Here is a 27248-nt window from a genome sequence, read left to right as displayed (position 1 = left end):
AAGAGAGAATCATGAAGAAAAGTTGGTTCACAATTAAAAATAACATGACAAGAAGACAGGAGGCAAAAAAGAGCATTAGAGCTGAGAGTCTGAAGCTGGTGGTGGGCAGGAAATACCCGTACAGTTGTGAAAAGAGAGTGATTTTCTTTGCTCCCTAAAAATATTGGAGCAATACTGTTGAGGAAACCACTTGAGTGTTTGTCGAGGTCTTGTGAATCTGATTGGGAGTGGAGAGATGACTGCTAGCAGAGACTTGCTTAAAGTGAATGGTGTTAGGGCAAATGGGCATGTGCCCTTGGATGTCTTCATCTGGGAAGGGTATGGGGGAAATAGGTGTGCTTCCTCCCTAACTGCGGTACCTCCTCTCTAGGAGATTGTGCTTTCTCCCTGCACAATTACTGTTCTCCATATCACCTAGGCTTCCTCCAGCAACATGCTGCACGACTTCACCTCCCTCCCCTTCCTGAGTCCTATTAACATTGTCCACCTCTCCTAAGGGTTCTTTCCTCTCCCCTCCTCTGCAGTGGCCAAATTCCCAAAGCATTTAATAATTTAACCTTCCGTAGGAAGACTTTCCCCTCCTTTCACACTAGCATCTGTGATAAGACTGTCCTTTGCTCCACCACCACACTTTCCAATAAGAAATTTGATTCAGATACCATAATGCTTTTGCTTCCCATTATGGATCTAGAGGATTGATTTCCTCTAACTTTCCTTGTTAGTCTGGGACTGTGAGGCTATATGAAGTATTTTTTGAGAGAACATGTAGTCAGAAAGAGTAGAACAGAACTAGGAGGCCAGGTCTCCTAGGTATTAGACATGGCAGCAATGAGCATGGATGCAGGATAGTGCATGGTAGACTCAGTCAGGTGAGGGTGGCTTCAGAAAGATATTCCTAATGGACTACAGCTTCTTTATCTACATGTCCTAAAAGGATATTGGGATGTGGAGAGAATGGTTGTTGGGGCTGGTGGGCACTGATGCTTTCCACTAAGACTTCAAATTCAACATTTATTGTTGCTCTGAATTCCAGCCTTGATGGCTCCTTCCCTCAACTGCCCACCCCCAACAATCTCAGCATTGCCTTTGTTATAATTGAAAAACCCTGGACAGATAGTATATCTGGGATGCTCTGTTCTCAGCTCTGTCACATTAAGAGAAGGTAGAACATCACAAGGACCTAGAACAATGTAAAAGTCATGTGGTTTGATTGTATCAAAGCCTGGTTTTATGATAAAGAAAAGAGCTCAGAAGGGGTGTGAAGGTGAAGAGAAAAAATTGGGCTTTTAGATGAGGTGCATGAATGCACAGAACTACCCACAGAATCAGTTAGTTAAGTTCAAAGACTGAACACATTGCAAATATATAACATCAAGAACAATTTCTCCTGTTTAGCCATCAGTTTACAAGATAAAAATTGAAAATTAACAATAACTGCTAAAAAGCTAGAGAATATTAAATAAAAGAAAGTGAAATTTAAAAAAAAATTAATACTCTGAGGTTTGGTCTCACACAGAACATATAGTGGCAAATGCCAAAAAAATGAAACTGCACAATTTGGAAGGGATCTAGAAAAATAAGCACATTAATGTTTCATTACTAGAAGTAAAGATTGGTCAAAAGGATCCATAGAATATTTGAAATTTTCTGACAAAAGGGAAAAAAATATTCATAGTCTGTGAGCCAGTGATCTCACCACTATGAATATATGCAAAGGACTTCAAAGACAGAAAGAGTCACCACATATATTCCAAGATATCATGGTATTTTCCGTGGTATCAAAAAATGGATATGAAGCGAGTGTTTAACAGTTGGGAAATGGCTGAAAACATTGTGGGATGTGAACAGAAGTGTATTTGGCATACACTGTCATAGATGGTCACTGTGTTGGTCTTGCTTAACTTTTTGTTCTAGGTCACAAAGGCATTCGGTAAAGAAGGCGTATCTGGAAATAAGTTTGGTGGGAAAACAAAAGGAATCAGCACAAAACATTTTGACAATACAAAGTAAAGTTGATTTTGAAGGAATGGGAGGAAGACAAGAAAGTGGGGGAAAAAGAGAAAAATGTATTTGGGACAGAAGTCTTTACAAAAATGCTATACTCAGGAGTTGATAAACAGCTTGAAGCCATTGAGAATAACATAATGTCAGCATGAATTTTTTTTAGTTAGTGAAGGAAAAAAGGGCCTGAGAGTGACTTCTGAGCTTTCATATCCAAATTTTATTGCTAACTTATTTTAAGATGGCTTTTCTCATCTCCAATCTCTCTGTCTCTCTCTGTCTCTGTCTGTCTCTCTCTCTGTCTCTCTCTCTCTCTCTGTCTCTCTCTCTCTCTCTCTTTCTCTCTATCTCTCTCTTACAGATCCATTAAAAGTTTCAAATGAGCTTTTACTCTCTTTGGCAGCAGTGGCCAGTGCTACAGGATCGTGTCCCACAGGAAGTTCTCCGCTCCCAAGCATGGGTCTCTGGGCTTCCTACCTCGGAAGAGAAGCAGCAGGCACTGGGAAGAGGTGAAGAGCTTCCCCAAAGATGACCCCACCAAGCTTATCCACCTGACAGCTTTTCTGGGATATAAGGCAGGCATGACCCACATCGTTCGAGAAGTGGACAGGCCTGGCTCAAAGGTCAACAAAAAGGAAGTGGTTGAGGCCATCACCATCATGAAAATGCCCCCCATGGTCATTGTAGGCATTGTGGGCTATGTGCAAACCCCATGAGGCCTGCGGAACTTCAAAACCATCTTTGCTGAGCACATCAGTGATGAGTGTAAGAGGCAGTTCTATAAGAACTGGCATAAGTCCAAGAAGAAGGCCTTCACCAAGTCCTGCAAAAAGTGGCAGGATGATGATGGCAAAAAGCAGTTGGAGAAAGAATTCAACAGCATGAAGAAGTACTACCAGGTGATCCGCATAATTGCCCACACCCAGATGCGGCTGCTCCTTCTGAGGCAGTAGAAGTCTCACCTGATGGAGATCCAGGTGAATGGTGGCAGTGTGGCTGAGAAACTTGACTGGGCCCGTGAGAAGCTGGAGAAGTAGGTGCCGGTGTCCACTGTGTTTGGGCAGGACGAGATGATTGATGTCATTGGAGTGACCAAGGGCAAGGGTTACAAAGGTGTCACTAGCCGCTGGCACACAAAGAAACTTCCCGGAAAACCCACCAAGGCCTGTGTAAGGTGGCATGTATTGGAGCTTGGCATCCGACCCATGTAACCTTCTCTGTGGCTCGAACCGGTCAGAAGGGCTACCATCATCACACTGAGATCAACAAAAAGATCTACAAGATTGGCCAGGGCTATCAGATCAAGGATGGTAAGCTGATCAAGAACAACGCCTCCACCAATTATGATCTGTCTGACAAGAGCATCAACCCTCTGGGAGGCTTTGTCCACTATGGTGAGGTGACCAATGACTTTATCATGCTGAAAGGCTGTGTCGTCAGGACCAAGAAGCATGTCCTCACCTTGCAAAAGTCTCTGCTGGTACAGACCAAACATCATGCCCTGGAGAAGATTGACCTGAAATTTATTGACACCACCTCCAAATTTGGCCATGGTCGGTTCCATACTGTGGAAGAGAAGAAAGCATTCATGGGACCACTCGAAAAAGACTGAGTCGTGAAGGAAGAAGCTGCCTAATGTTTCCAGACCAACTTGGGGCTGCTGGATTCTCAATAAATTTTTCAGAGGTAAAATAAAAAAGTTTCAAATGAGAAACCATACAGGAAAAACACTATTCATTCTCAGGGGACTAACAGATGACCCACATCTGAAGGTTCTGCTTTTTATCTTTCTGTTTCTATCCTACATGCTGAGTGTAACTGGGTATTTGACTATCATCACTCTCACTTGGTGGATCCTCATCTTAAATCGCCCATGTATTTCTTTGTTAGGAACTATTTCGTCTTAGAATTGTCACTCACAACTGTCTGTATTCCTAGAGTCCTGTACAACATGTCAGCTGGGGACTATACTGTGTCCTATAACGCATGTTTCACTCAATTATTTTTTGATATCCTCCTTGGGGCTTCAGAATTTCTTCTTTTGGCTGCCATGTCTGATGATCGTTATGTAACCATCTGCAAACCCTTGCAGTATACGAGCATCATAAACAACAAAGTCTGTAACCAGCTCCTCCTCAGTTGTTGGCTGTCTGCATTGATGACTATCCTTCCAATAGTTGGTATGGGTCTTGAGCTAGAATTCTGTGACTCCAATATTATTTACCATTTTGCCTGTGATGTGTCACCATTGCTAGAGATCATGTGTTCTGCTACACAGGTACTAGAAAGAATAATTTTACCCTCTCCTGTGTGGACACTCATCATCACCTTGCTGTTAGTGGTTCTATCTTATGCCTGTATTGTCTGAGATTTCCTTCTGGCCAAAAAAAGATAAAAGTCTTTTCCACTTGTTCCTCCCACAGGATTTTCATCAACATGATTTTGAAACCTGTATCTTCATCTATATCAGATCTTTTGAAAAAGAAGGGGTGGCTTTGGATAGGGTTGTAACACTACTTGTAACCTTAGTGGCACCAGTAATGAACCCCTTTATTTACAGACTGAGGAATAAACAAGTGATACAAGCTTTTAGAGACATATTCAAAAGAATTGTATTGATTTCAAAGGTATAAGAGGCAGGTGAGAGTCCTACCAAACTCCTTTCACAAGGCAAATATGTTGCTGATATCTTAACTATGAAGAGCTAAAACATAAAAAAGAAAATTGTGGATCAATTTCCCTAATGAATATCACTTCAAAAAATTTGAACAAAATATTAGCAAGGTGTTTACAGCAATATATCACAAGGATTGTATACTGTGACCATGTATGATTTATAACAGGAATGCAAGGCTGCTTCAATGTTAGGAAAACTATCAACATAATTTACTATGTCAATTGTGCCCACAGTGGCATGAATATATGATGAAGTAATTGACACTAAAAGACAAAGACATGGGGCTAGGCAAGTCATATAGTCAAGCTATAGACTGATTTTAATGGAGTTACTGACAGTATATTTTACAGGTTAATTCCTGAGTCATCCAGACTTCAAAGAAGAGTACAATAAAGTATTGGTTAAGTTTTCTTATCTCCTTGTTCCTGGGAGCAAGACACTATTTTTACTCAAGGCTAATTAAATTGAAACATTTATTTTGTCTCGCATATAGATAACCAGGCTGAAACATTTCTGTCATCTCCCATGTAGATAATCAGCTACAAAGGGGGGGTTTTCTTTGCCAAATCTTCTTATCCTAAAACTGGCCTTGCCATGCATAGGGCCATTCTCAATTGACCCTGCCTTGCAGAGGTCTAAGAGGCCTAAACAGGATATAGTTGGCTCCCATAGCCAATAAGAAAACCAACAAAAATAATATGATTATCTCAATAGATGTGGAAAAAGGTTTTGACAAAATACAGTACCTTATCCTATTAAAAATAGGGAGCATAGGATTACAGGGAGTGTTTCTTAAAATGATAAACATTATCTGTCTAAAACCATTAGCATGCATTATGTTCCCCGCCACCCCAAGATGGCATGGAATATAATATATCTTCTACGTATAACTTCACATTGTATTTATTTACACAATAGTCAAGTTGTAAAGAAGAATTATGACCAATGGAATGACTCATGAAAAAGAAGAAACAAACCCCCCAAAACCCCAAAAACAAAAAGAGGAAAAAAAATAAAAGAAAAAGGAGAACAAACAGTTTGCCTCAATCTGCATTCAGTCTCCTTAGTTCTTTCTCGGGATGTAGATAGCTCTCTGCCTCAAGAGTCCTTTGGAGCTGTCTTTGAACCTTGTATTGCTGAGAAGAGTGAGGTTTACCAAGATTAGTCATCACAGATTCCACATGTCTGTGGTTGTGTACAATGTTCTCCTGGTTCTGCTCCGCTCACTCAGCATCATATCATGTAGGTCTTTCCAGGTTATTATGAAGTCCATATCGTCCCCATTTCTTATAGCATAATAGTATTCCATTATACTCATATACCAAAATATGTTTAGCCATTCCCCAACTAATGGGCATACCTTTGATTTCCAATTCTTTGCTACTACAAAAAGAGCTGCTATAAGTATGTTTGTACATATGGTTCCTTTCCCCACTTGTGTGATCTCTTTGGGATTCAACCCTTGAAGTGGTATTGCTGGGTCAAAGGGTATGCACATTTTTATAGCCCTTTGGGCATAGTTCCAAATTGCTCTCCAGAATGTCTAGATGAGTTCACAACTCCACCAGTGATGTAATGATGTTCCAATTTTCCCACATCCTCTCCAGCATTTATCATTTTCCTGTTTTGTCATGTCAGCCAATCTGACAGGAGAGATGTGGTATCTTAGAGTTGATTTGATTTGCATGTCTCTAATCAGTAGTGATTTCGAGCATTTTTTCATATGCCTATGGATATCTTTAATTTCTTCCTCTGAAAACTGCCTGGGGATACTTTGACCATTTTTCAATTGGAGAATGACTTTTATTCCTATAAATTGTGCTCAGTTCCCTGTATATTTTAGAGATGAGGCCTTTATCAGAGACACTTGTAAAGATTTTCTCCCAATTTTCTGCTTCCCTCCTAATGTTGGTTGCATTGACTTTTTTATACAAAAAAGAAACTTTTAAATTTAACATATCCAAAATTAAGCATTTTGCATTCTGTAATTCTCTCTGTCACTTGTTGTGTTATGAAATTTCCTTTCCCATAAATCTGATAGGTAAACTATTCCTTGCTCTCCCAAATAGCTTATTGTATCAGCCTGTATTCCTAAATCATGAATCCATTTTGATTTATTTTGATATATGGTGTAAGATATTGGTCTAGGCCCAGTTTCTGCCCTACCATTTCACAAATTTCCCATTCAGTGTTTGTGAAATAGTGAATTATTAGCCCAGAAGATGGTTTTTTGGGTTTATCGAAGAGTAGATTGCTATAGTCTTGACTTCTCCATCTTGGGTACCTAACCTATTTCACTGATCCACGACTGTTTCTTAGCCAGTACAAGACAGTTTTGATGACTGCTGCTTTATAGCACAATTTAATATCTGGAGTGGGTATGCCACCTTCCCTAGCACTTCTTTTCATTAATGCCCTAGATATCCGAGACCTCTTGCTCTTCCAGATGAATTTTCTTATTATTTTATCCAGTTCTGTAAAATTATTTTTTGGTAGTTCGATTGGTATGGCACTGAATAGATGGATTAATTTAGGTAAAATTGTCATTTTTATTATATTACCTCCACCTAGCCATGAGCAACTGATATTTTTTTCCATTTATTTAGATCTGACTTTATTTGTGTGAGCAGTGTTTTGTAGTTGTGTTCATATAGTACTTGGGTTTGTCTTGGCAGATAGACTCCAAGATATTTTATAGTGTCTACAATAGCTGTAAATGGAATTTCTCTTTCTATCTCTTGCTGTTGGGCTTTGTTACTAATGTATAGGAATGCCGAGGATTTATGTGGGTTTATTTTATATCCTGTAACTTTGCTAAAGTTACTTATTATATAATGTATTTTTCTACTTGATTCTCTAGGATTCTCTAAGTAAATCATCATATCATCTGCAAAAAGTGATAATTTAGTTTCTTCTTTGCCTATTTTAATCCCTTCAATTTCTTTTTCTTGTCTTACTGCTACAGCTAACATTTCTAGTACCTAATTGAATAATAGGGGTGATAATGGACATCCTTCTTTCATCCCTGATCTCATTGGGAATGCATCTAGCTTATCCCCATTACAAACCATGACTGTTGAGGGTTTTAGGTAGATGCTATTTATAATTTTAAGGAAGTCTCCATTTATTCCTATGCTTTCTATGGGGGTTGTATTTTGTCAAAGGCTTTTTCTGCAGCTATTAAGATGATCATATGGTTTCTGCTAGTTTTGTTGTTGATATAATCAATTATGCTGATAGTTTTCTTAATACTAAGCCAGCCTTGCATTCCTGGAATAAATCCTACCTGGTCGTAGTGTATTATTCGCCTGATAAGTTGCTGCAATATTTATGTTAATATTTTTTTTAATTTTTGCATCAATATTTATTAGGGAAATTGGTCTTTAATTTCCTTTCTCTGTTTTGACTCTTCCTGTTTTGGGCATTACTATGATATTTGTGTCACAAAAATATTTTGGTAGGACTTTTTCACCTATTTTCTTCAAATAGTCTGTAAAGTATAGGAATTAATTGTTCTTTAAATGTTTGTTAAAATTCACATGAAAAACGATCTGGCCCTGGAGATTTTTTTACTAAGGAGTTCATTGATGGCTTGCTAAATTTCTTTTTTGTGAGATGGAGTTATTTAGGTATATTACTATCTCTTCTGTTAACCATGGCAATTTCTATTTTTGTAGATATTCATCCATATCCCTAAGGTTGTCAAATTTATGGGCACACAATTGTGCAAAATAATTCTTAGTTATTGTTTTAATTTTCTCTTCATTGGAGGTGAATTCACCCTTTTCATTTTTGATACTGGTAATTTGATTTTCTTCTTTCTTTTTCTTGAACAAATTGATCAATGGTTTATCAATTTTATTGTTTTTTCATAGAACCAGTTCTTTGCTTTATTTATTAATCATAGTTATCAATTTCAATTTTATGTATTTCTCATTTGATTTTCAGTATTTATAATTTGGTATTTAATTAGGGATTCTCAATTTATTCTTTTTCTACTTTTTCAGTTGTGTGCCCTATTCATTGATCTCCTTTTTATCTATTTCATTCATGTAAGCTTTTAGTGATATAAAACTTCCCCTTCCAACTGCTTTTGCTGCATCCCATAAGTTTTGGTATGTTGTCTCATTATTGTCATTCTCTTGAATGAAGTTATTAATTGTTTCTATTATTTGTTCTTTGGCCCACTTGTTCTTTAGAATTAGATTATTTAGTTTCCAATTAATTTTTAGCTTATTTTCCATGGTGATTTTTACTTTTTTTTTTGCATCATGATCTGAAAATTATGCTTTCACTACTTCTGCCTTTCTGCACTGCATTGTGAGGTTGTTATGCCTTAGTACATGGTCAATTGTTGAGTATGTGCCATGTAAAGCTGAGAATAAAATGTGTTCCTTTTTATTCCCATTCAGTTTTCTCCAGAGTTCTTTCATATTTGCCATTTCTAAAATTCTATTCACCTCCTTAACTTCTTTCTTGTTTATTTTGAGGTTAGATTTATCATGTTCAGAGAAGGGGAGATTGAGGTCTCCCATTATTAAAGTTTTGCTGTCTCTTTCTTCCTGTAAAACCTTAACCTCTCCTCTAAGAATTTGCATGCTATACCACATGGTACATATCTGTTAAGTAATGATATCGCTTCATTGTTTATGGTTACTTTTAGTATAATTTAGTTTCCTTCCTTATCTCTTTTAATTAGATCTATCTTTGCTTTTGCTTTGTCTGAGATTAAGATTGCTACCACTGCTTTTTTTTTTGCTTTAACTGAAGCACAATATATTCTACTCCAGCCTTTTATCTTTACCTTGTGTGTATCCCCCAGTTTCAAATATGTTTCTTGTAAACAGTATAGTATATGATTATGGTTCTTAATCCATTCTGCTGTCTATTTCTGTTTTATGGAAGAGTTCATCTCATTCACATTCACAGTTATGATTACTATATGTATCTTTTTCTCCATCCTATTTCCACTCTGTTTATGCTTTAATTTCTCCCTTTCCCCTTCCACTCCTCAAGAGTTTTGCTTTTGACCACCACCTTCCTCAGTTTGCCCTCCCTCTTGATTCCCCTCCCTTATCTTACCATTTTCCCCTTGCTACTTCTTCCTTTCCTACTGACCACCCCCTTCCATTTTTTCCCCTTTCACCTCCTACTGCCTGTAGGACAAGTTAGATTTCTATACTTATCAGGATATGTTACTCCCTTCTTTTACCAAATCTGGTAAGAGTAAAGCTCAAATACTGCTCTTCTCCCTCCCTTCTTTCCTTCTACTACAATATGTTTTTGTGCCTCTTCATGTGATGTAATTTACTCTTTTCTACTACCTCTTTGCCTTTTGTCCCTGAACCATTCCCTTATATGTCTTAATTATATTTTTATCATTATATCAGTTATTTTATACTGATATCCACGGTCTATGAATATCCCTTTCAATTGTCATAAAAAGAATACCATTTTCAAGATTGACATATATATATATACATACACACACACATAAAACATATATAAAACAAAATAATCTTATATAAAGATGTAACTAATTAGCTTTATTTATTAACTAGGGATTTTTCCCCATTTACCTTTTTATGTCTCTCTTGAGTTTTGTATTGGAGATCAAATTTTCCATTGAGATCTGGCCTTTTCAACAGGAAGGTCTCGAATTCCCTTATTTTATTCAATGTCCATCTCCTTGCCTGGAAAATTATGCTCAATTTTTCTGGACGGTTGATCCTAGGTTGTAGTCCAAGCTCTTTTTCCTTTGGGCATATCATATTCCAATTTCTTCTGTCATCTAATACAGAAGCTGAAAGATCCTGCATGAACCTCACTGTAGTTCTGTGATATTTGATTTTTTTTCTTTCTAGCTGTTTGCAGTATTTTCTCCTCAACCTGGTAGTTCTGGAATTTGGTTATAATATTTCTTGGAGTTTTCAATTTGGGATCTTTTTCAGGGGGTGATAGATGGATACTTTCAATGACAATTTTACCCTCTGGTTCTAGGACCTCCGGGCATTTTTCCTTAAGGTTTTCATGGACAATATTGTCCAGACTCTTTTTTTCATCATAGCTTTCAGGCAGACCAATAATTCTCAGATTCTCTCTTCTGGATCTATTTTTCAGGTCGGTTGTTTCTCCAATTAGATACTTCACATTTTCTTCTATTTTTTTCATTCTTTAGATTTTGTTTGACTGATTCTTGATATCTCATGGAGTCATTAGCTTCTACTTTCCCAATTCTAATTTTTAATGTTTCATTTTCTTCCTTTATCCTCTCTATCTCCTTTTCCATTTGGTTGATTTTACTTTTCAAGGAGACATTTTCTCCATTTATAGTCTGATTTTCCTTAACCATTTCCCAATTTTACTTTTAAAGATTTGTTTTTCTCATTGATTTTTTTCAATGTTTTTCATTTTTTCTTTTATCTCCTTAATTTGCTTTTTAAAGTCCTCCTTGAGTTCTTCCAGGAATGTTTTTTGGTCTGGAGACCAGTTCACTTTCCCTTTTGAGGTTTCATATGTGGTTATAGTGTCCATGCTGTCCTCTTCTGAACTGGTATTTTGATCTTCCCTGTCTCCATAATGTGAATCAATGGTGTTTGAAAGCTTCTTACTGTTCTTTTCCATGGTGTTTTCTTTCTTCTGGTTTATAAAATGGAACTCTGCTTCTGGGGCTCAGGGGGCTCTGTCCCAAGTGTATTGCATTGGGATCTAGCTTTATGTGCTATGGCCTCTGGTTACGTGAGGTGTGGGGGAGTGGTGATCTGGCTCCTGGGAGGTTGCTCTTCCCCAGAAGTGTTCTACAGCCTAGGTGGTCTCAGCTCTTGTATATGCTGGTATCTGCTACTTCCCCGGCTGTACTAAGCCAAGTCTGGATTCCTGACATTGACGTTTGTTAGCTCCAGCCCCCTGGGGCTCAGTTATTCTCATTGTTCTACTGAGGTGAAGGCTGCTGGGACACCTCTCTTCCTGCAGTTGTGTCCTTTGGCCACCACAACAAGGGCCCTCTCCCCCATTTCTCTCTCTACTGAAGCCTCCTTTCTGGCTCCTCTGTTTCTCCTGAGGTATTATTCTCTGGGTTTATTCAAGGGACAGATGACGGCTAGTTTAGCTGGCCATCATGGCTCACAGAAGTTCAAGAAGGTGAGTTTCAAACCTTTAGACCGTGAGTTGGAGGCCTCCGGGCTAGCTGCTCCCATGGCCACAGGCTCTGAGTTCCAACAGACTGGATTGTGAGGTTTTAATGCCCTAGTATATGGTCAGTTTTTGAGTATGTGCCATGTACTGTTGAGAAAAAAATATATTCCTTTCTATCCCCATTCAGTTTTATTTTTCCCCAGAGGTCTCTCATATCTACCATTCTAAAATTCCATTGACCTCCTTAACTTCTTTCTTGTTTATCTTGAGTTTAGATTTATCAGGTTCAGAGAGAGGCAGGTGGAGGTCCTCCACTTGTATAGTTTTGGTGTCTATTTCTTCCTGTAATTCCCTTAACTTCTTCTCTAAGAATGCGTATGCTATACCACTTGGTGCATACATGTTAAGTAATGATATTGCTTCAATGTGTATGGTGCCTTTTAGCAGGATATAGTGCCCTTCCTTATGGCATTTAATTAGATCTATCTTTTCTTATGCTTTTTCTGAGATTAGGATTTCTACTCCTGATTTTTTTTTACTTCAGTTGAGGCATAATATATGTTACTCCAGCCTTTTACTTTTATCCTGTGTGTATCTCCCTGTTTCAAATGTATTTCTTGCAAACAATATATTGTAGGATTATACTTTTTAATGCTTTCTGCTATCTGCCTCTGTTTTATGGGCGATTTCATCCTATTCACATTCACAGTTATGATTACTATCTGTGTCTTTTTCTCCATCCTATTCCCCCCTTCATTTATGCTTTTATTTCTCCCTTCCACTCCTTAAAAGAGTTTTGCTTTTCACCACTTCCCTCCTCAATTTAACCTCCCTATTGACACCCCTCCTTTATCTTACCCTTTTCCCCTTACTATTTCTTCCCTCCCTTCTAGACCCCCCTTTTATTTCCCTTGTCCCCTCATACTATCTGTAGGACGAGTTTAATTTCTGTACTTATCAGAGTATGTTATTCCCACCTTGAACCAAATCCAATGAAAGTAAATGTCTAACACTGCTCTTCTCCCTCCTTTTCTTTCTCTCTTCTATAATATGTTTTGTGCCTCTGCATTTCATGTAATTTACCCTTTTCTACCTTCTCCTTAACTCTTCTCCCAGAACAATCCCTTTGTACCCCTTCATTATGTTTCTAAACATCACATCAGTTACTTTATACTGACAGCCTCAGTTTATGTATATCCCTTTTAATTGTTGCCATAACCGTTCCACTCTCAAGACTGACATACATATATAAAATATATTAAACAATATAATCCTATATTTAGATGTCACAATTTGCCCCTATTGAATAACAAGGTTCCCCACACATACACCCTGTTTACCTTTTTATTTCACTCTTGAGTTTTGTATTTGCAGATCAAATTTTTCATTGAGCTCTGTTCTTTTCATCAGGAAGGTCTTGAATTCCCTTCTTTCATTGAATATCCATCTCCTTGCTGTGTTGGTAAGCAAAAATGGGCTCCTTAGCACTTAGTTCAACAAGTGCCCTTGAACAGTTTGGCTTTTGTTCCCTTTTGAGTAATTCATTTAGCTAGGTGCTAAGCCCCAGGCCCAAACCCCTATTAGGTGTAAAACCTTAAGTGGGTGTGGATTGGCAGCTAAAGTGGGACCCAAGGTGGGGATAACTCCAGGGAGGGCCTGGTTTACATGTCTGGGAGAGCAGAGGCTTTTAGACCACATGGGTTTAAGTCTGCCTCTTTGTGGCAATTCTAGGTCACATGGGTGAGTTGCATGTGTGACTCACCCCTGACGCTGAAAAAGATATAAAAACCAGGGGTTGGCTGTCTGTTCTTTGGATCTCTCTAACTCACAGCAGTGGTGGCACGTGTGACTCTGGGCCAGCCCTTGTTCTGAGCTCCCAGGCTGAACCTAGATGTTGGTAACTATGAATTGTATTGGGTCTGCCTGTTGATGTTTGTTATTAGTTTGTATTTTGTTCTGAAGTTCAGGCTGCTGGTTTTTTCCCCTGAACTAAGTGAATGCTGTCTGTATGTTGGATTAAAGTAAAATTGTCAACCCCTTCACCTTGCTTTCCTTAGTTAAGCAGATCCAAAGAATCTGTGCTATTAGCAGCTTTCCGGGTGCTGGCTGTGGGTGGATCTTACACCCCCACAGAAGCTGCTAGCCGGATTGTTGAAACACTTGCCTGAAATATTATGCTCAATTTTGCTAGGTAGTTGTTCTTTGGTTGTAGTACAAGCTCCTTTGTCTATCCAAATATCATATTCCAATTCCTCTTCTCTTTTAATGTAGAAGCTGGAAGGTCCTTCGTGATCCTGACTCTAGTTCACTGACATTTGAATTGTTTCTTTCTGGCTGCTTGCAGTATTTTGTCCTTGACCTGATAATTTTGGAAATTGGCTACAATATCACTTGTAGTTTTCAGTTTGGGATCTCTTTCAGAAGGTGATTGGTGGATTCTTTCCATGACTATTTTACCTTCTGGTTCTTGGACCTCAGAGCCATTTTCCTTGCTTATTTCTTGGAAGAAACTTTCCACACTCTTTTTTCTCATCATGGCTTTCTGGTAGATGAATAATTCTTAGATTATCTCTCCTGGATCTATTTTCCAGGTTTTTTCCAGTCAGATATTTCATGTTTTCTTCTATTTTTTTTTATTCTTTACATTTTGTTTGACTGATTCTTGATGCCTCATAGAGTCATTAGCTTCTACTTGCCCATTTCTCATTTTTAATGAATTGTTTTCTTCATTAGCTTCTGTACCTCCTTTTCCATTTGGATAATTTTACTTTTCAAGGAGTCATTGTCTCAAATTGTATTCTGAACCTCCTTAACCATCTCATCAATTTTACTTTTTAAAGATTTGTTCAGGGAGTCGCTGCAGCCACCACAATGAAGCTGATCCTGCTCCAGGCTATGAGCGATCCATCACCAAATACAACCTCGAGAGAGACTTGCTCTTCACTGTGGCCAAGGACCCTATTGTCAATGTATGGTATTTGGTAAATGCAGAGAGACTGGGCACCTACAGTGGGTACACTGGAGCTGTGTGGTGTGTGGATGCTGACTGGGACACCAAACATGTCCTTACCTGCTCTGCTGACAACAGCTGCTGCTTCTGGGATTGTGAGACAGGGAAGCAGCTGGCTCTGCTGAAGACAAACTCAGCTGTCCGCACATGTGGATTTGATTTTGGAGGCAACATCATCATGTTCTCCACAGACAAGCAGATTGGTTACCAGTGCTTTGTCAGTTTCTTTGATCTGTGGGACCCCAGCCAGATCGATAGCAATGCACCGTACATGAAGACCCCCTGTAATCCTAATGCTAAGATCACAAGTGCTGCGTGGGAACCTTTGGGGGAGTGCATCATTGCTGGCCATGAAAATGGGGAGCTCAACCAGTAGAGTGCCAAGTATGGAGAAGTGATGGTGAATGCCAAGGAGCACTCCAGGCAGATCAATGACATTCAGACATCCTGAGACATGACAATGTTTGTCACTGCATATAAGGACAATACAGCCAAGCTCTTTGATTCCACGACCCTTGAGCACCAAAAAACATCCAGAACGCAGCAACCTGTCAACTCAGCTGCTCTCTCTCCCATCTACAACCACGTAGTCCTGGGTGGTGGGCAGGAGGCCATGGATGTAAGCACAACCTCCACCAGAATTGGCAAGTTTGGGGCCAGGTTCCTCCATCTTACCTTTGAAGAGGAGTTTGGAAAAGTCAAGGGCCACTTTGGCCCCAACAACAGTGTTGCTTTCCATCCTGATGGCAAGAGCTACAACAGTGCCAGGGAGGATGGCTATGTCCAGATTCACTATTTTGATCCACAATACTTCAAGTTTGAGTTTCAGGCATGAGGAGTCAGAACTGGAGTCTCCTGAACCTCCCACTCTCTCATTAATGAGTTGTGGACACTAAAAAATAAACCAAATGGAATATGAAAAAAAAAGATCTTTTCTGGATCTATTTTCCATGTTTTTCCAATCAGATATTTCATGTTTCTCAGCTCAAGGGCAGAGCCAAGATGGCGACTCAAAAGCAGGGACTTGTGTGAGCTCCCTGCCAGGTCCCTCCAAAACCCTATAAAAAAACGGCTCTGAAGAAATTCTAGAACTGCAGCACCCACGAAGTAGCAGAGGGAAGAAAGCCTCCAAGCCAGCTCACCCTGGATGGTCACTGGGTGAGATCTATTGCAAACATAGCTGGGAGCCCAGCATGGGCGGCAGCAAGACCAACAAGACGAGGAGCTGGGCAGAATGGGCCCTAGAGCACTGAATCAGTGAGCTGTGGCAGTTACCAGACCTCTCAACCCACAAAAACCAAAGACAACAGAGAAGGTTAGTGGGAAAAGCTGCAGGGGACAGAGGAAAAGAAGAAGTTCGCAGTTGGGCCACCACCTCGGGGTTGGTGGAGGAGGTGCAGCTACAAAACTACAGCTACAGTTGCTTCTGGCCCCAGGCCCACCTAGTGAGAGGAATTAAGTGGCAGATCAGAACAGGACTCAGAGCCTGCTTAAGATTTGCCTCAGGTCTGGGTTGGCGGTTCTTGGGGAAGGAGGAGTGCTGGTGTGGCAGAGCTGGCTTTATAGAAATAGCTCAGAAAACAACAGTGCATCACCTCAAGTTTGGAACAATGTACTCTTTACTATACAAGCAGTCATATCCCGACGAAAAATCAAGGGTCAAGTAAGTTGGCTGGGAACATGGCCAGGCAACAAAAATGAATTCAGATTCAGTCTCAGACTTTGGAATCTTTCTTTGGTGACAAAGAAGACCAAAACATACAACAAGAAGAAGTAACAAAGTCAAAGAGCCTACATAAAAGCCTCCAAGAAAAACATGAACTGGTCTCAGGCCATGGAAGAGGTCAAAAAGGATTTGGAAAAGCGAGTCAGAGAAGCAGAGGAAAAATTGGGAAGAGAAATGTGAATGATGCAAGAAAACCATGAAAAACAAGTAAAGGACTTGCTAAAGGAGACACAAAAAATACTGAAAAAAATACTGAAGAAAATAACACCTCAAAAAATAGAATAACTCAAATGGCAAAAGAGCTCTGAAAAGCCAATGAGAAGAAGAATGCCTTGAAAGGCTGAATTAGCCAAATGGAAAAGGAGGTCCAAGAGACCACTGAAGAAAATACTACCTTAAAAATGAGATTGGAGCAAGTGGAAGCTAGTGACTTTATGAGAAATCAAGATATTGTAAAACAGAACCATAGGAATGAAAAAGTGGAAAAGCAAAGTGAAATATCTCATGGGAAAAACCACTGACCTGGAAAAAAGATCCAGGAGGGAGAATTTAAAAATTACTGGACTACCTGAAAGCCATGATCAAAAAAAGAGCCTAGATATCATCTTTCAAGAAATTATCAAGGAAAATTCCTCAGATATTCTAGAGCCAGAGGGTAAAATAGAAATTTAAAGAATCCACCAATAGCCTCCTGACAAAGATCCCAAAAAGAAAACTCCTAGGAATATTGTCTCCAAATTCCAGAGCTCCGAGATCAAGGAGAAAATACTGCAAGCAGACAGAAAGAAACAATTTGAGTACTGTGGAAACACAATCAGAATAACACAAGATGTAGCACCTTCTACATTAAGGGATCAAAGGACTTGGAATATGATATTGTGGAGGTCAATGGAGCTAGAATTAAAACCAAGAATCACCTACCCAGCAAAACTGAGTATAATGCTTCAAGGCAAAATATGGATTTTCAATAAAATAGAGGACTTTCAAGCTTTTTCAGTGAAAAGATCAGAGCTGAATAGAAAATTTGACTTTCAAACACAAGAATCAAGAGAAGCATGAAAAGGTAAACAAGAAAGAGAAATCAGAAGGGACTAACTAAAGTTGAACTGTGTTGTTTACATTCCTACATGGAAAAATGATGCATATGATTCATGAGACCTCAGTATTGGGGTAGCTGAAGGGAATATGCATATATATATATATATATATATATATATATATATATGTGTGTGTGTGTGTGTGTGTGTGTGTGTATTTATGTGTGTGTGTGTGTATATTATATATATATATATATATATATATATATATATATATATATATATATATATATATATATATATATATATATATATATACAGAGAGAGAGAGAGAGAGAGAGAGAGAGGGCACAGGGTTAGTTGAATATGAAGGGATGATATCTAAAACAATAAAATCAAATTAAAGGAAGAGAGAGGAATATATTGAGAGAGGGAGAAAGGGAGAGATAGAATGGGGTATATTATCTCGCATAAAAGTAGCAAGAAAAAGCAGTTCTGTAGGAAGGGAAGAGGGAGCAGGTGAGAGGGAATGATTGAATCTTGCTCTCATCAGATTTGACCTGAGGTGGGAATATCATACATGCTCAATAGGGCATCTTACCCCACAGGAAAGAAGGAGGAACAAGATAAAAAGGGGGGGATGATAGGAGGGAAGGCAGATAGGGGAGGAGGTAATTAAAAACAAACATTTTCAAAAAGGGACAGGGTCAAGGGAGTAAATTCAATAAAGGGGGATAGGTTAGGAAGGAGTAAAATATAGTTAGTCTTTCACAACATGAGTATTGTGGAAGGGTTTTACATAATGATATGCATGTGGCCTATGTCGAATTGCTTGCCTTCTTAGGGAGGGTGGGTGGGGAGGGAAGAGGGGAGAGAATTTGGAACTCAAGTTTTTAAAAAACAGATGTTCAAAAATAAAACAAAATGCTTTTGCATGCAACTAGGAAATAAGATACACAGACAATGGGGCATAGAAGTTTATCTTGCCCTACAAGAAAGGAAGGGAAAAGGGGATGGGAGAAGAGTAGGGTGACAGAAGGGAGGCCTGACTGGGGAATGGGGCGACCAGAATATACACCATCTTGGAGTGGGTGGAGGGCAGAAATGGGGAGAAAATTTGTAATTCAAACTCTTGTGAAAATCAATTCTGAAAACTAAATATATTAAATTAAAACAAACAAAAAAGATATTTCATGTTTTCTTCTATTTCTTTTTATTGTTTAGATTTTGTTTGACTGATTCTTGATGCCTCATAGAGTCATTAGCTTCTACTTGCCCAATTCTCATTTTTAATGAATTGTTTTCTTCATTAGCTTCTGTACCTCCTTTTCAATTTGGATAATTTTACTTTTCAAGGAGTCATTGTCTCAAATTGTATTCTGAACCTCCTTAACCATCTCACCAATTTTACTTTTTAAAGATTTGTTCTCATCAGTGATTTTTTTTCCATTATCTTTCTTTTCCCTCTGTAATTTGGTTTTTAACATCCTCCTTGAGCTCTTCCGGGAATGCTTTTTGGCTTGAGACCAATTCACATTCCCTTTTGGGTTTTGGGTGTGGCTATAGTGTCAATGCTGTGCTCTTCTGAAGTGGTATTTTGATCTTCCCTGCCTCCCTAATAAAAATCAATAGAACTTGGTTTTCTGGATTGCTTCTTCATGGTGATTGTTCTTCCTGACTTTTAAAGTGGACCTCTACTTGTGGGGTCCTGGGGGCTCTGTCAGAAACTTCTTGTCCTGGGAACTGTGGGCCTGGTTAATGGTTTCGTGTGCTGTGGCCTCCAGTTTTGTCAGCTAGAGGCTATATAATGCAGCTTCTCTGAGCTGGTGCTGGCTGAGGTGCCAAGGTCGATGCCAGGTGATGCCTTTCTGAGTTGCTCTGGGCTGCACTGAAGCTACTGTGTGAGGTGTGTTTGGGGGGGGTGGTCTGGCTGCTGGAAGTTTCCTCTTCCCTTAGGGCTGTGCTACAGCATGGGTGGTCTTAGCAGTTCTCTTTGCTAGTGTCTGCCACTTCCCCTAGCTGTGTGAAGGCACATCTGGGGTCCTGGTTTTGAAGTTTGTTCACTCCGCTCCCCTGGGGCTCAGGAATTCCCACTGTTCTGCTGAGATGGGGCCTGCTGGGACACATCTCTTGCTGCACTAGTCCCTTTCTGCCACCACAAGAGGGGCTGTTTCCCCAGTTTCCTGAGCTAAAGGGTTACTGAGGCCCTACTCAGTACTACTGAAACTTTTGTATTATAGGGTTTCTCCCAGGGGAGTATTCTCTGCCTGAGAAAGGGAGGGATGAGAGCTGTTTTACCTGGTCATCATGACACCCAGACGTTCAAGAAGGTAAGTTTCATACCTGTAGACTGTGGGCTGGAAGTCTCAGGAGTAGTGGGAGCTGTGTCCACAGGCTTTGTGCTGGTGTCTTCTGTACCTCTGACAGCCTCCTGTCCTAGGCTGAGAGGCCTGGGGATTACTGCCATAGCCATCACTTCCACCCTGGTACTGCTACTGCTCCCACTAAGTTATTGTTTAGTTTCCCGTACCCAGGGCTCTCACAGCCCAGTTCACTGGCTGAGTTCTGCAGCTGCTCCCACTTTGGTGTGGCTGGGGGCAAGTCCACGTGCCCAGCACTCTCCCTCACCACAGATCCATCCTGTTGTCCCTGCAGACTTTCTTGGAAATCTGCCACAATCAGTCTATTAGTGGCTTCTAACTCTCTCAAATCTGCTCAGATTCACTTTTTTAGAGATATCTGACAGAATTTGTAAGACAGCTCTTAGAAGTCACTGGTTTCAGTTAAACCATTTATCCAACATAATGGAAAGCAGAAGTCAAAGAAGGCAGATAGATGAGAATAATTTTAGTATGTAATAAAATAACTTTACATTAATTACAGACTTTCATCCGTGAAGACTTCTTTTATTTTGAGGCTTTAGCTTTCACCCTCCATTGTTTTAAGCCTAAAGCTACATATGACAGTTGGCATGGGGCCAATTTCAGTGTTCACGCGGGAAATCTCAGTATTTGGGCTTTTGTGTTTTATAAAATGAATCACCAGGCAAAATTGATTTCTAACTTGGCTGCATTATTTTCAGTATTCCCTGACCGACATCTTCAACATGCCCTGGGAAGCTCATTACTGGAAAGACTTCATTATCTTGAAGATTCTCATCAGCCTTTGTAGTCCACTTCAGCCCCATTCTCATTCTCTGACTGATTGGATGGTGGATCCATGAACTCCAAACCTCCAATTAAGTAGAAACCTGAGCTGAAACATTTTTCACTTGACTGCACTTCTTTGGGACTTCTCTAACTGACTTCTCCATCATGTTCTCATGCAAGCTACCTTTCCTTTCCCTCCTACTTTTCAGCTTTCTTTTGTGTGTGTTGTCTTCCTAAATAGATTTTGACTTTTTGTGGAGCAAAGATTGTCTTTGTATTTTCATATCTGTATCTTCGTGCTTAGCACAGTACCTGGTATGTAATAGATACTTAATAAACTTATATTGGCTATTTAGCAAGGGGCTGGAAAATTCTTGGTAATAAGTGTCTCATAGGTATTTGGTTCTAAAAATAACTTCCACGGATTTTGTAGAAATGTAGTGGTGAGTGAGGTGGTTGAAAGCAAGTGAAGATCTTTGAAAAAGGAATAGAGTTGGGAGGGGAAAACCTCAAGAAGTAAGGATTTCTGGATAAGAGAGAAAAGGAGCCATGAGATTTGGGTCTGTGGGTAAAATGACATTAGTAAGAGAATAAAATTGGGTCATAGGACACAGAACAAAGAGTTCACAGCTATTCAAGTTTTCTTTCAATAATTACATCTGAATGTCTCTTGCATCTCATAGCTTTGAAATCAATACAATCCTTTTGAATGCATCTCTAAAAGCTTGTAACACTTGTTTATTTCTCAGGGTGTAAATAAAGGGATTGATTACTGGTGCCACTGAGGTTGCAAGTACTAACACCACCTTATTCAAAGACACTCCTTCTTTTGCAGAAGGTTTAATATAGATGAAGATGCAAGTTCCATAAGTCATGGAGACAACAATCATATGGGAGGAACAAATAGAAAAGGCTTTTTTCCTTTGTTCAGCTGAGGGGAATCTCAGAATAGTCCTGACAATATAGGCATAAGATAGAACCACTAACACTAAGGTGATGATGAGTGTCAACACAGCACATGCTAAAATTATTCTTTCTAGGAACTGTGTATCTGAGCATGATATCTCGAGCAATGGTGATATATCACAGGCAAAATGGTCAATAATATTGGAGTCACAGAATTCTAGCTGAAGACCCCCACTAAGTACTGGAACAATGATCATCAATCCAGAAAACCAACAACCCAGGAGAAGCTGGTTACAGAATCTGTTGTTTATGATAGTTGCATAGTGTAGGGGTTTGCAGATAGCTATATAACGGTCATAAGACATGGCAGCCAAGAGGAAAAATTCTGAGGCCCCAAATAAGATACCAAAAAATAATTGAGTGAAACATCCATTATAAGTCACAGAATAGTCCCCAGTTGACATGTGGTACAGGAATCTAGGAATACAGACAGTTGTGAATGACAATTCTAAGAAGGAATAGTTCCTAAGGAAAAAATACATGGGGGTTTTAAGGTGGGGATCCAGCAAAGTGAGGGTGATGATGGTCAAGTTTGCAGTTACACTCAACATGTAGGTGTATCAGGAGGGCCGAGTTTATAATCTCAAAGAGGATCATAAACATGTCTGAAAGGTTCGGAACCGCCGGATATAAGAAACTCTCAAAGTAGAAGGCAGAAGAATCAAAACATTTATTTAGGCTCCACAGTAACCAACCCATGAACCAGAAGCCCCATTTTGATATGTTGATCAAAATCTTCCAGGCCCAATAAGTACGCCTTGCAAGAGTAACCAGGAGGCTACAGAGAAGCATGATTGCGTAAAGCAAAATCATGCTTCCCCCTCGATGGTAATAAGATTACCCACTGGCCTGAAGTCTTTGTTCAGCTTCCTCCCGTAGGTCAGCTCTGCTGCTGGCAGCTCCTGCTTCAGCTGTGGCTGAACTTGTGGCTGTAACTGACGTAACTGTCGTAACTGCCTCTGGCTCCAACTGTCGCTGTAACTGTCGCTGTAATGGCCTGAAGTCTTTGTTCAGCTTTCTCCCGTAGGTTAGCTCTGCTACTGGCAGCTCCTGCTTCAGCTGTGGCTGTAACTGACGTAACTGTCGTAACTGCCTCTGTAACTGTCGTTGTAACTGTCGCTGGCTCCAACCGGAAAAGGAAGAGAGAGGAATCTTCAAGCTGTCTTCTCCCCTCTTATAGGGTTTTTGACATCATCAAGCTCCGCCCAAATGACCAGGGCCGATTGGTTCCTGAGTTGGCCCCTCCCCCTAGCATAGCCGCCAACACCTCCCCTCAGCCAGCCCCATGACTCATCACACAGGAAGTTGTCTGCTTCCCGGCATGCTCCCCGGGCCTCCTGCCCCGGAAGAGCAAGCCACAGTGTCCAGAGGCTCAATGAGGTAAGCTGAGTCATTCAAAGAAAACAAAGGCCATTCTGGCTACACTCCACCCCTTGTTATAGGATACATAATCTAATCAGCCATGTATCCTAGAACATACATTGTGATTCAATTACAAAGGAAACTAAAACATATCATTCATTATAAAGCAAAACATATCATTTGGTGACATTCCTAAACATTGGTTAACGATTCAAATGTGATCCACCCCTAGGTCCCAGCAAGATAATCTCTTCAATCAATCATCCCCAAAATAATTATTAATAATTCAAATGTCCACCCCTAAATCCTTGTATCCATTACATAGGATCAATAATATCATAACAATAAAACAACACAGCAAGGATAACACAAAATAAGTAAACAGAACACTATCATCATTTCCACCCCCCTTGAACGATTGGGGCTCAAAATCTTGGGGTGAGGGGTGAAGGTCTCATTTTCCATAGCTTCTTCATGCTGAAATTGGATGTAGAGATGGCCCTGCCCCCAAAAAGTCCCATTCCAGAGGTCATTTCTTTAACGAGCTGGCAGGAATTCCAAGAATGCTACATGCTTAGGCAGTCACCGGAAAGTGCAGGGTGCTTAAGCCTGAAGGAAACAAAACTAGCAACAAGGTTAGCCAAAACAAAGGACAAAAAGAATAGTCTAGTATGGACTATAATTCTTCAAATAAAATCATCTCAAGTTTGGTTGAGATTTCAGTTATGCAAAGATCCAACATCAGAGCCAAACTCAGGTGGGAAATGTTTCTTTTCAAAAGGAACATAATGAGGAAGCCAAGAGGATCCCACCCTAGATATAGACTAAGATTGTCCTCCCAGCCTTTCCCCAGATGTACAAGTTTTCATCCGTTGATCACACAAGGTCACCTTCACTCTGAGTGGCTTGTGGGCTTGCAGGAGCAGTTCTTATTTCCCTATTTCTCGTGTTATCAAGTCCTCTATACATTCTGTATAATTCATTGGTTGGAATTCCATCTATCATTTCAAAACCTACCCCTGCTCTCAATAAAGCAGTAAACATTTCTTTCCTTGTTACTCTCCTTTGGCGCCAAGTTTGCTGGTTATTCACCCTTCTCTCTCGAGGAGATCTATCCCCTCCCCAGTCACCTAAGTCATGTAACTGTAAAATCTTATTTATCACTGTTGTAAGACGGCTCCCTACTTCTCCAAGTAATAAATTCAAAATTAGTTGTTTATAAGCAGGGGGAGCTGTCCTAATTATTAAATTCCTATGAGGCAGTTCCATTGAATCATTGTAATATTTGTCTGCAGTTCCTGTCATAATGGCAGTCTTCATTACCTCCTCCTTTAGTCTCATGATACAATCTCTAGGTGAATACCAGGGTCTGTGCTCAGTGGGCCACATAGAATCAGTAGCATATCTCTTATTGCATCCCACAGCGGCTAATGCCAACAGAGTAGTCCTGCTATCACCATCTCCTTGCTGATGATGTTCCCTAAAAGCTTGTTGAACTAGAGGATCATGGCTGATACCTATGAATCTCATGCAGTCTGTCCCATCTACTGATATTCCACCGGCCCCTTGATCACTGAGTCTTACCATCCAAGATATCAATGGTTCTCCTATTCTTTGGCTGAATCTACTCAAAATATCTGTGACCTCTTGCGGTGAGAAATCTTCCTGAATTTCCCTTGTAACTGAATCTTCACCTCGGGTTTCTGTCTTCCTCCTTTGTATGGGTCGAGCCCTTGTCTGATCATTTAACCATCTCCTATTCTCTGTGTGAGGCACATCCTGAACCCCAGTAGTGTTTTGTGCCTCAGCCCCTAACATTGTCTCATTCTCTCCCCACTCACTTCCTCTGCCACCATGGCTAGGACGAAGCAGGCAGTCAGGCTCTTTCTGGGCTGGGTTGAAATGCACTCTGGGCTTTTTTGGTCTCCTGTTGCTCTTAGCCACATTAATAGAAAAGTTCTCATTTGAGTCAGTTTGGTCTTCTGCTATCTGAGATTCCCCTTCTTCCTGTGGGGTAGGAGTGCCCCCATGTCTTTCACTTAATCTCAATCTTTCGTATACTAGCCGGTAGGCTGATAACACTATCCAGCTTTGCCTAGATAGTGATGCCCCTGACTGAATCCCAACTTCTTGTAAACACTTTTCCAAATCCCTAGGATCTCCTCTCCGTAGCCTTGGTTCCCAGTTTTCACAGGGTCCAGCTTTTTTAGCCAATTCTTTTGCTAGGGAGGAATAAAATGGATCCTCCCATCCTGGGATATTCATCTCTTCCTCTGAAATTGTTCTGCTTCTAAATAGAGATCTTATACCTAGCGATCCTGTTCGTGACGCCAAATGTATCAGGAGGGCCGAGTTTATAATCTCAAAGAGGATCATAAACATGTCTGAAAGGTTCGGAACCGCCGGATATAAGAAACTCTCAAAGTAGAAGGCAGAAGAATCAAAACATTTATTTAGGCTCCACAGTAACCAACCCATGAACCAGAAGCCCCATTTTGATATGTTGATCAAAATCTTCCAGGCCCAATAAGTACGCCTTGCAAGAGTAACCAGGAGGCTACAGAGAAGCATGATTGCGTAAAGCAAAATCATGCTTCCCCCTCGATGGTAATAAGATTACCCACTGGCCTGAAGTCTTTGTTCAGCTTCCTCCCGTAGGTCAGCTCTGCTGCTGGCAGCTCCTGCTTCAGCTGTGGCTGAACTTGTGGCTGTAACTGACGTAACTGTCGTAACTGCCTCTGGCTCCAACTGTCGCTGTAACTGTCGCTGTAATGGCCTGAAGTCTTTGTTCAGCTTTCTCCCGTAGGTTAGCTCTGCTACTGGCAGCTCCTGCTTCAGCTGTGGCTGTAACTGACGTAACTGTCGTAACTGCCTCTGTAACTGTCGTTGTAACTGTCGCTGGCTCCAACCGGAAAAGGAAGAGAGAGGAATCTTCAAGCTGTCTTCTCCCCTCTTATAGGGTTTTTGACATCATCAAGCTCCGCCCAAATGACCAGGGCCGATTGGTTCCTGAGTTGGCCCCTCCCCCTAGCATAGCCGCCAACACCTCCCCTCAGCCAGCCCCATGACTCATCACACAGGAAGTTGTCTGCTTCCCGGCATGCTCCCCGGGCCTCCTGCCCCGGAAGAGCAAGCCACAGTGTCCAGAGGCTCAATGAGGTAAGCTGAGTCATTCAAAGAAAACAAAGGCCATTCTGGCTACAGTAGGTCAGAAACAGAAAGATAAAAATCAGAACCTTCAGGTGTGGGTCATCTGTCAATCCCCTGAGAATGAATAATGTTATCTCTGTATGGTTTCTCATTTGTGACCTCTGTCTTTCAATGGATCTGTAGGCAAAACAGAGAGAGAGAGAGAGAGAGAGAGAGAGATGTTGCAGCTGAGAAGAGCGCTCATAATAAGTCAGAAAGGCAATGTGGATATAAATGCTCAGAACTTGGTCTTTTTTTCATTTTTTCATTCACTGGATAAAAACAATGATTATATCCACATCATTGCATTATCCTCAATGACTTTGAGCTGTCTATCAGCTACTGAGCATAACACTTTTGTAAAGAATTTTGTCCCCTAACCACCTTTCTTTTCCTCCCCCCAGTTACTTGTTTCCACCCCAATCCTTCCCAATCAACTTTACTTTGTATTGTCTAAAAACGGTTTTGCTGATTCCTTTTATTTTCCCATCATACTTATTTCCAGATACACTTCCTTCATTGAATCACTTTGTGACCAAAAACAAAAAGTTAAGGAAGACCAACACAGTGAGTGTCTATGAGGGTGGATGCTAAATATACTTCTGTTCACATCCCACAAAGTTTTCTGTCATTCCCCAACTGTCAGACACTTGCTTTATGTCCACTTTGTTGGTACCACAGAAAGTACCATGATATCTTGGAATATATGTGGTGACTCTTTCTGTCTTTGACCTCTTTTGGATTTATTCATAGTGGTGAGATCATTGGTTCACACACTATGAATGTTTTCTTCACTTTTGTGAGAAAATTTCCAATATTTTATGGATTCATTTGACCAATTTTTACTTCTAGCAATCAAACATTAGTGTGCTTGGTTTTCCAGATCCCTTCCAAATTGTGTAGTTTAAGGTTTTTTTTACCTTTGCCTTTGTGTGAGATCAAACCTCACAGTCTTAATGAGTTCTTTTAATTTGAATTTCTTTTACTTAATATTTTC

General features: G+C 40.2%; 1 protein-coding gene and 3 pseudogenes across 1 annotated transcript; 3 read left to right on the top strand and 1 right to left on the bottom strand.

Annotated features, from left to right (window-relative positions):
• The first annotated feature begins 235 nt into the window (after nucleotides 1–235).
• LOC118851302 lies at nucleotides 236–3613 on the top strand (annotated as a pseudogene).
• Nucleotides 3614–3707: 94 nt separating this feature from the next.
• LOC118850243 lies at nucleotides 3708–4634 on the top strand (annotated as a pseudogene).
• Nucleotides 4635–11770: 7136 nt separating this feature from the next.
• On the top strand, nucleotides 11771–15657 carry LOC118851301 (annotated as a pseudogene).
• A 5754-nt stretch (nucleotides 15658–21411) lies between these two features.
• Nucleotides 21412–26364, bottom strand: LOC118851625 (olfactory receptor 6C2-like). Its single transcript, XM_036761134.1, has 2 exons — nucleotides 26273–26364; nucleotides 21412–22258 (listed from the first exon to the last, which is right to left on the bottom strand). Exons 1-2 carry the CDS (start codon nucleotides 26362–26364, stop codon nucleotides 21412–21414), a joined length of 939 nt encoding a protein of 312 aa, XP_036617029.1.
• Between the last annotated feature and the right edge of the window lie 884 nt (nucleotides 26365–27248).

Source organism: Trichosurus vulpecula, chromosome 5 (genome assembly GCF_011100635.1).
Source record: "Trichosurus vulpecula isolate mTriVul1 chromosome 5, mTriVul1.pri, whole genome shotgun sequence".
Classification (NCBI taxonomy): domain Eukaryota; kingdom Metazoa; phylum Chordata; class Mammalia; order Diprotodontia; family Phalangeridae; genus Trichosurus; species Trichosurus vulpecula.
This window is presented reverse-complemented; position numbering and strand designations above follow the sequence as displayed.

Excerpts from the sequence above, each read along its gene's own strand:
- LOC118851625 (XM_036761134.1), bottom strand. The coding sequence starts at position 26,364 with ATGAGAAACCATACAGAGATAACATTATTCATTCTCAGGGGATTGACA. Across the intron at positions 22,259-26,272 it reads ATTTTTATCTTTCTGTTTCT|CACCTACATGTTGAGTGTAA; the intron begins GACCTACTGTAG and ends GCCCTCCTGATA.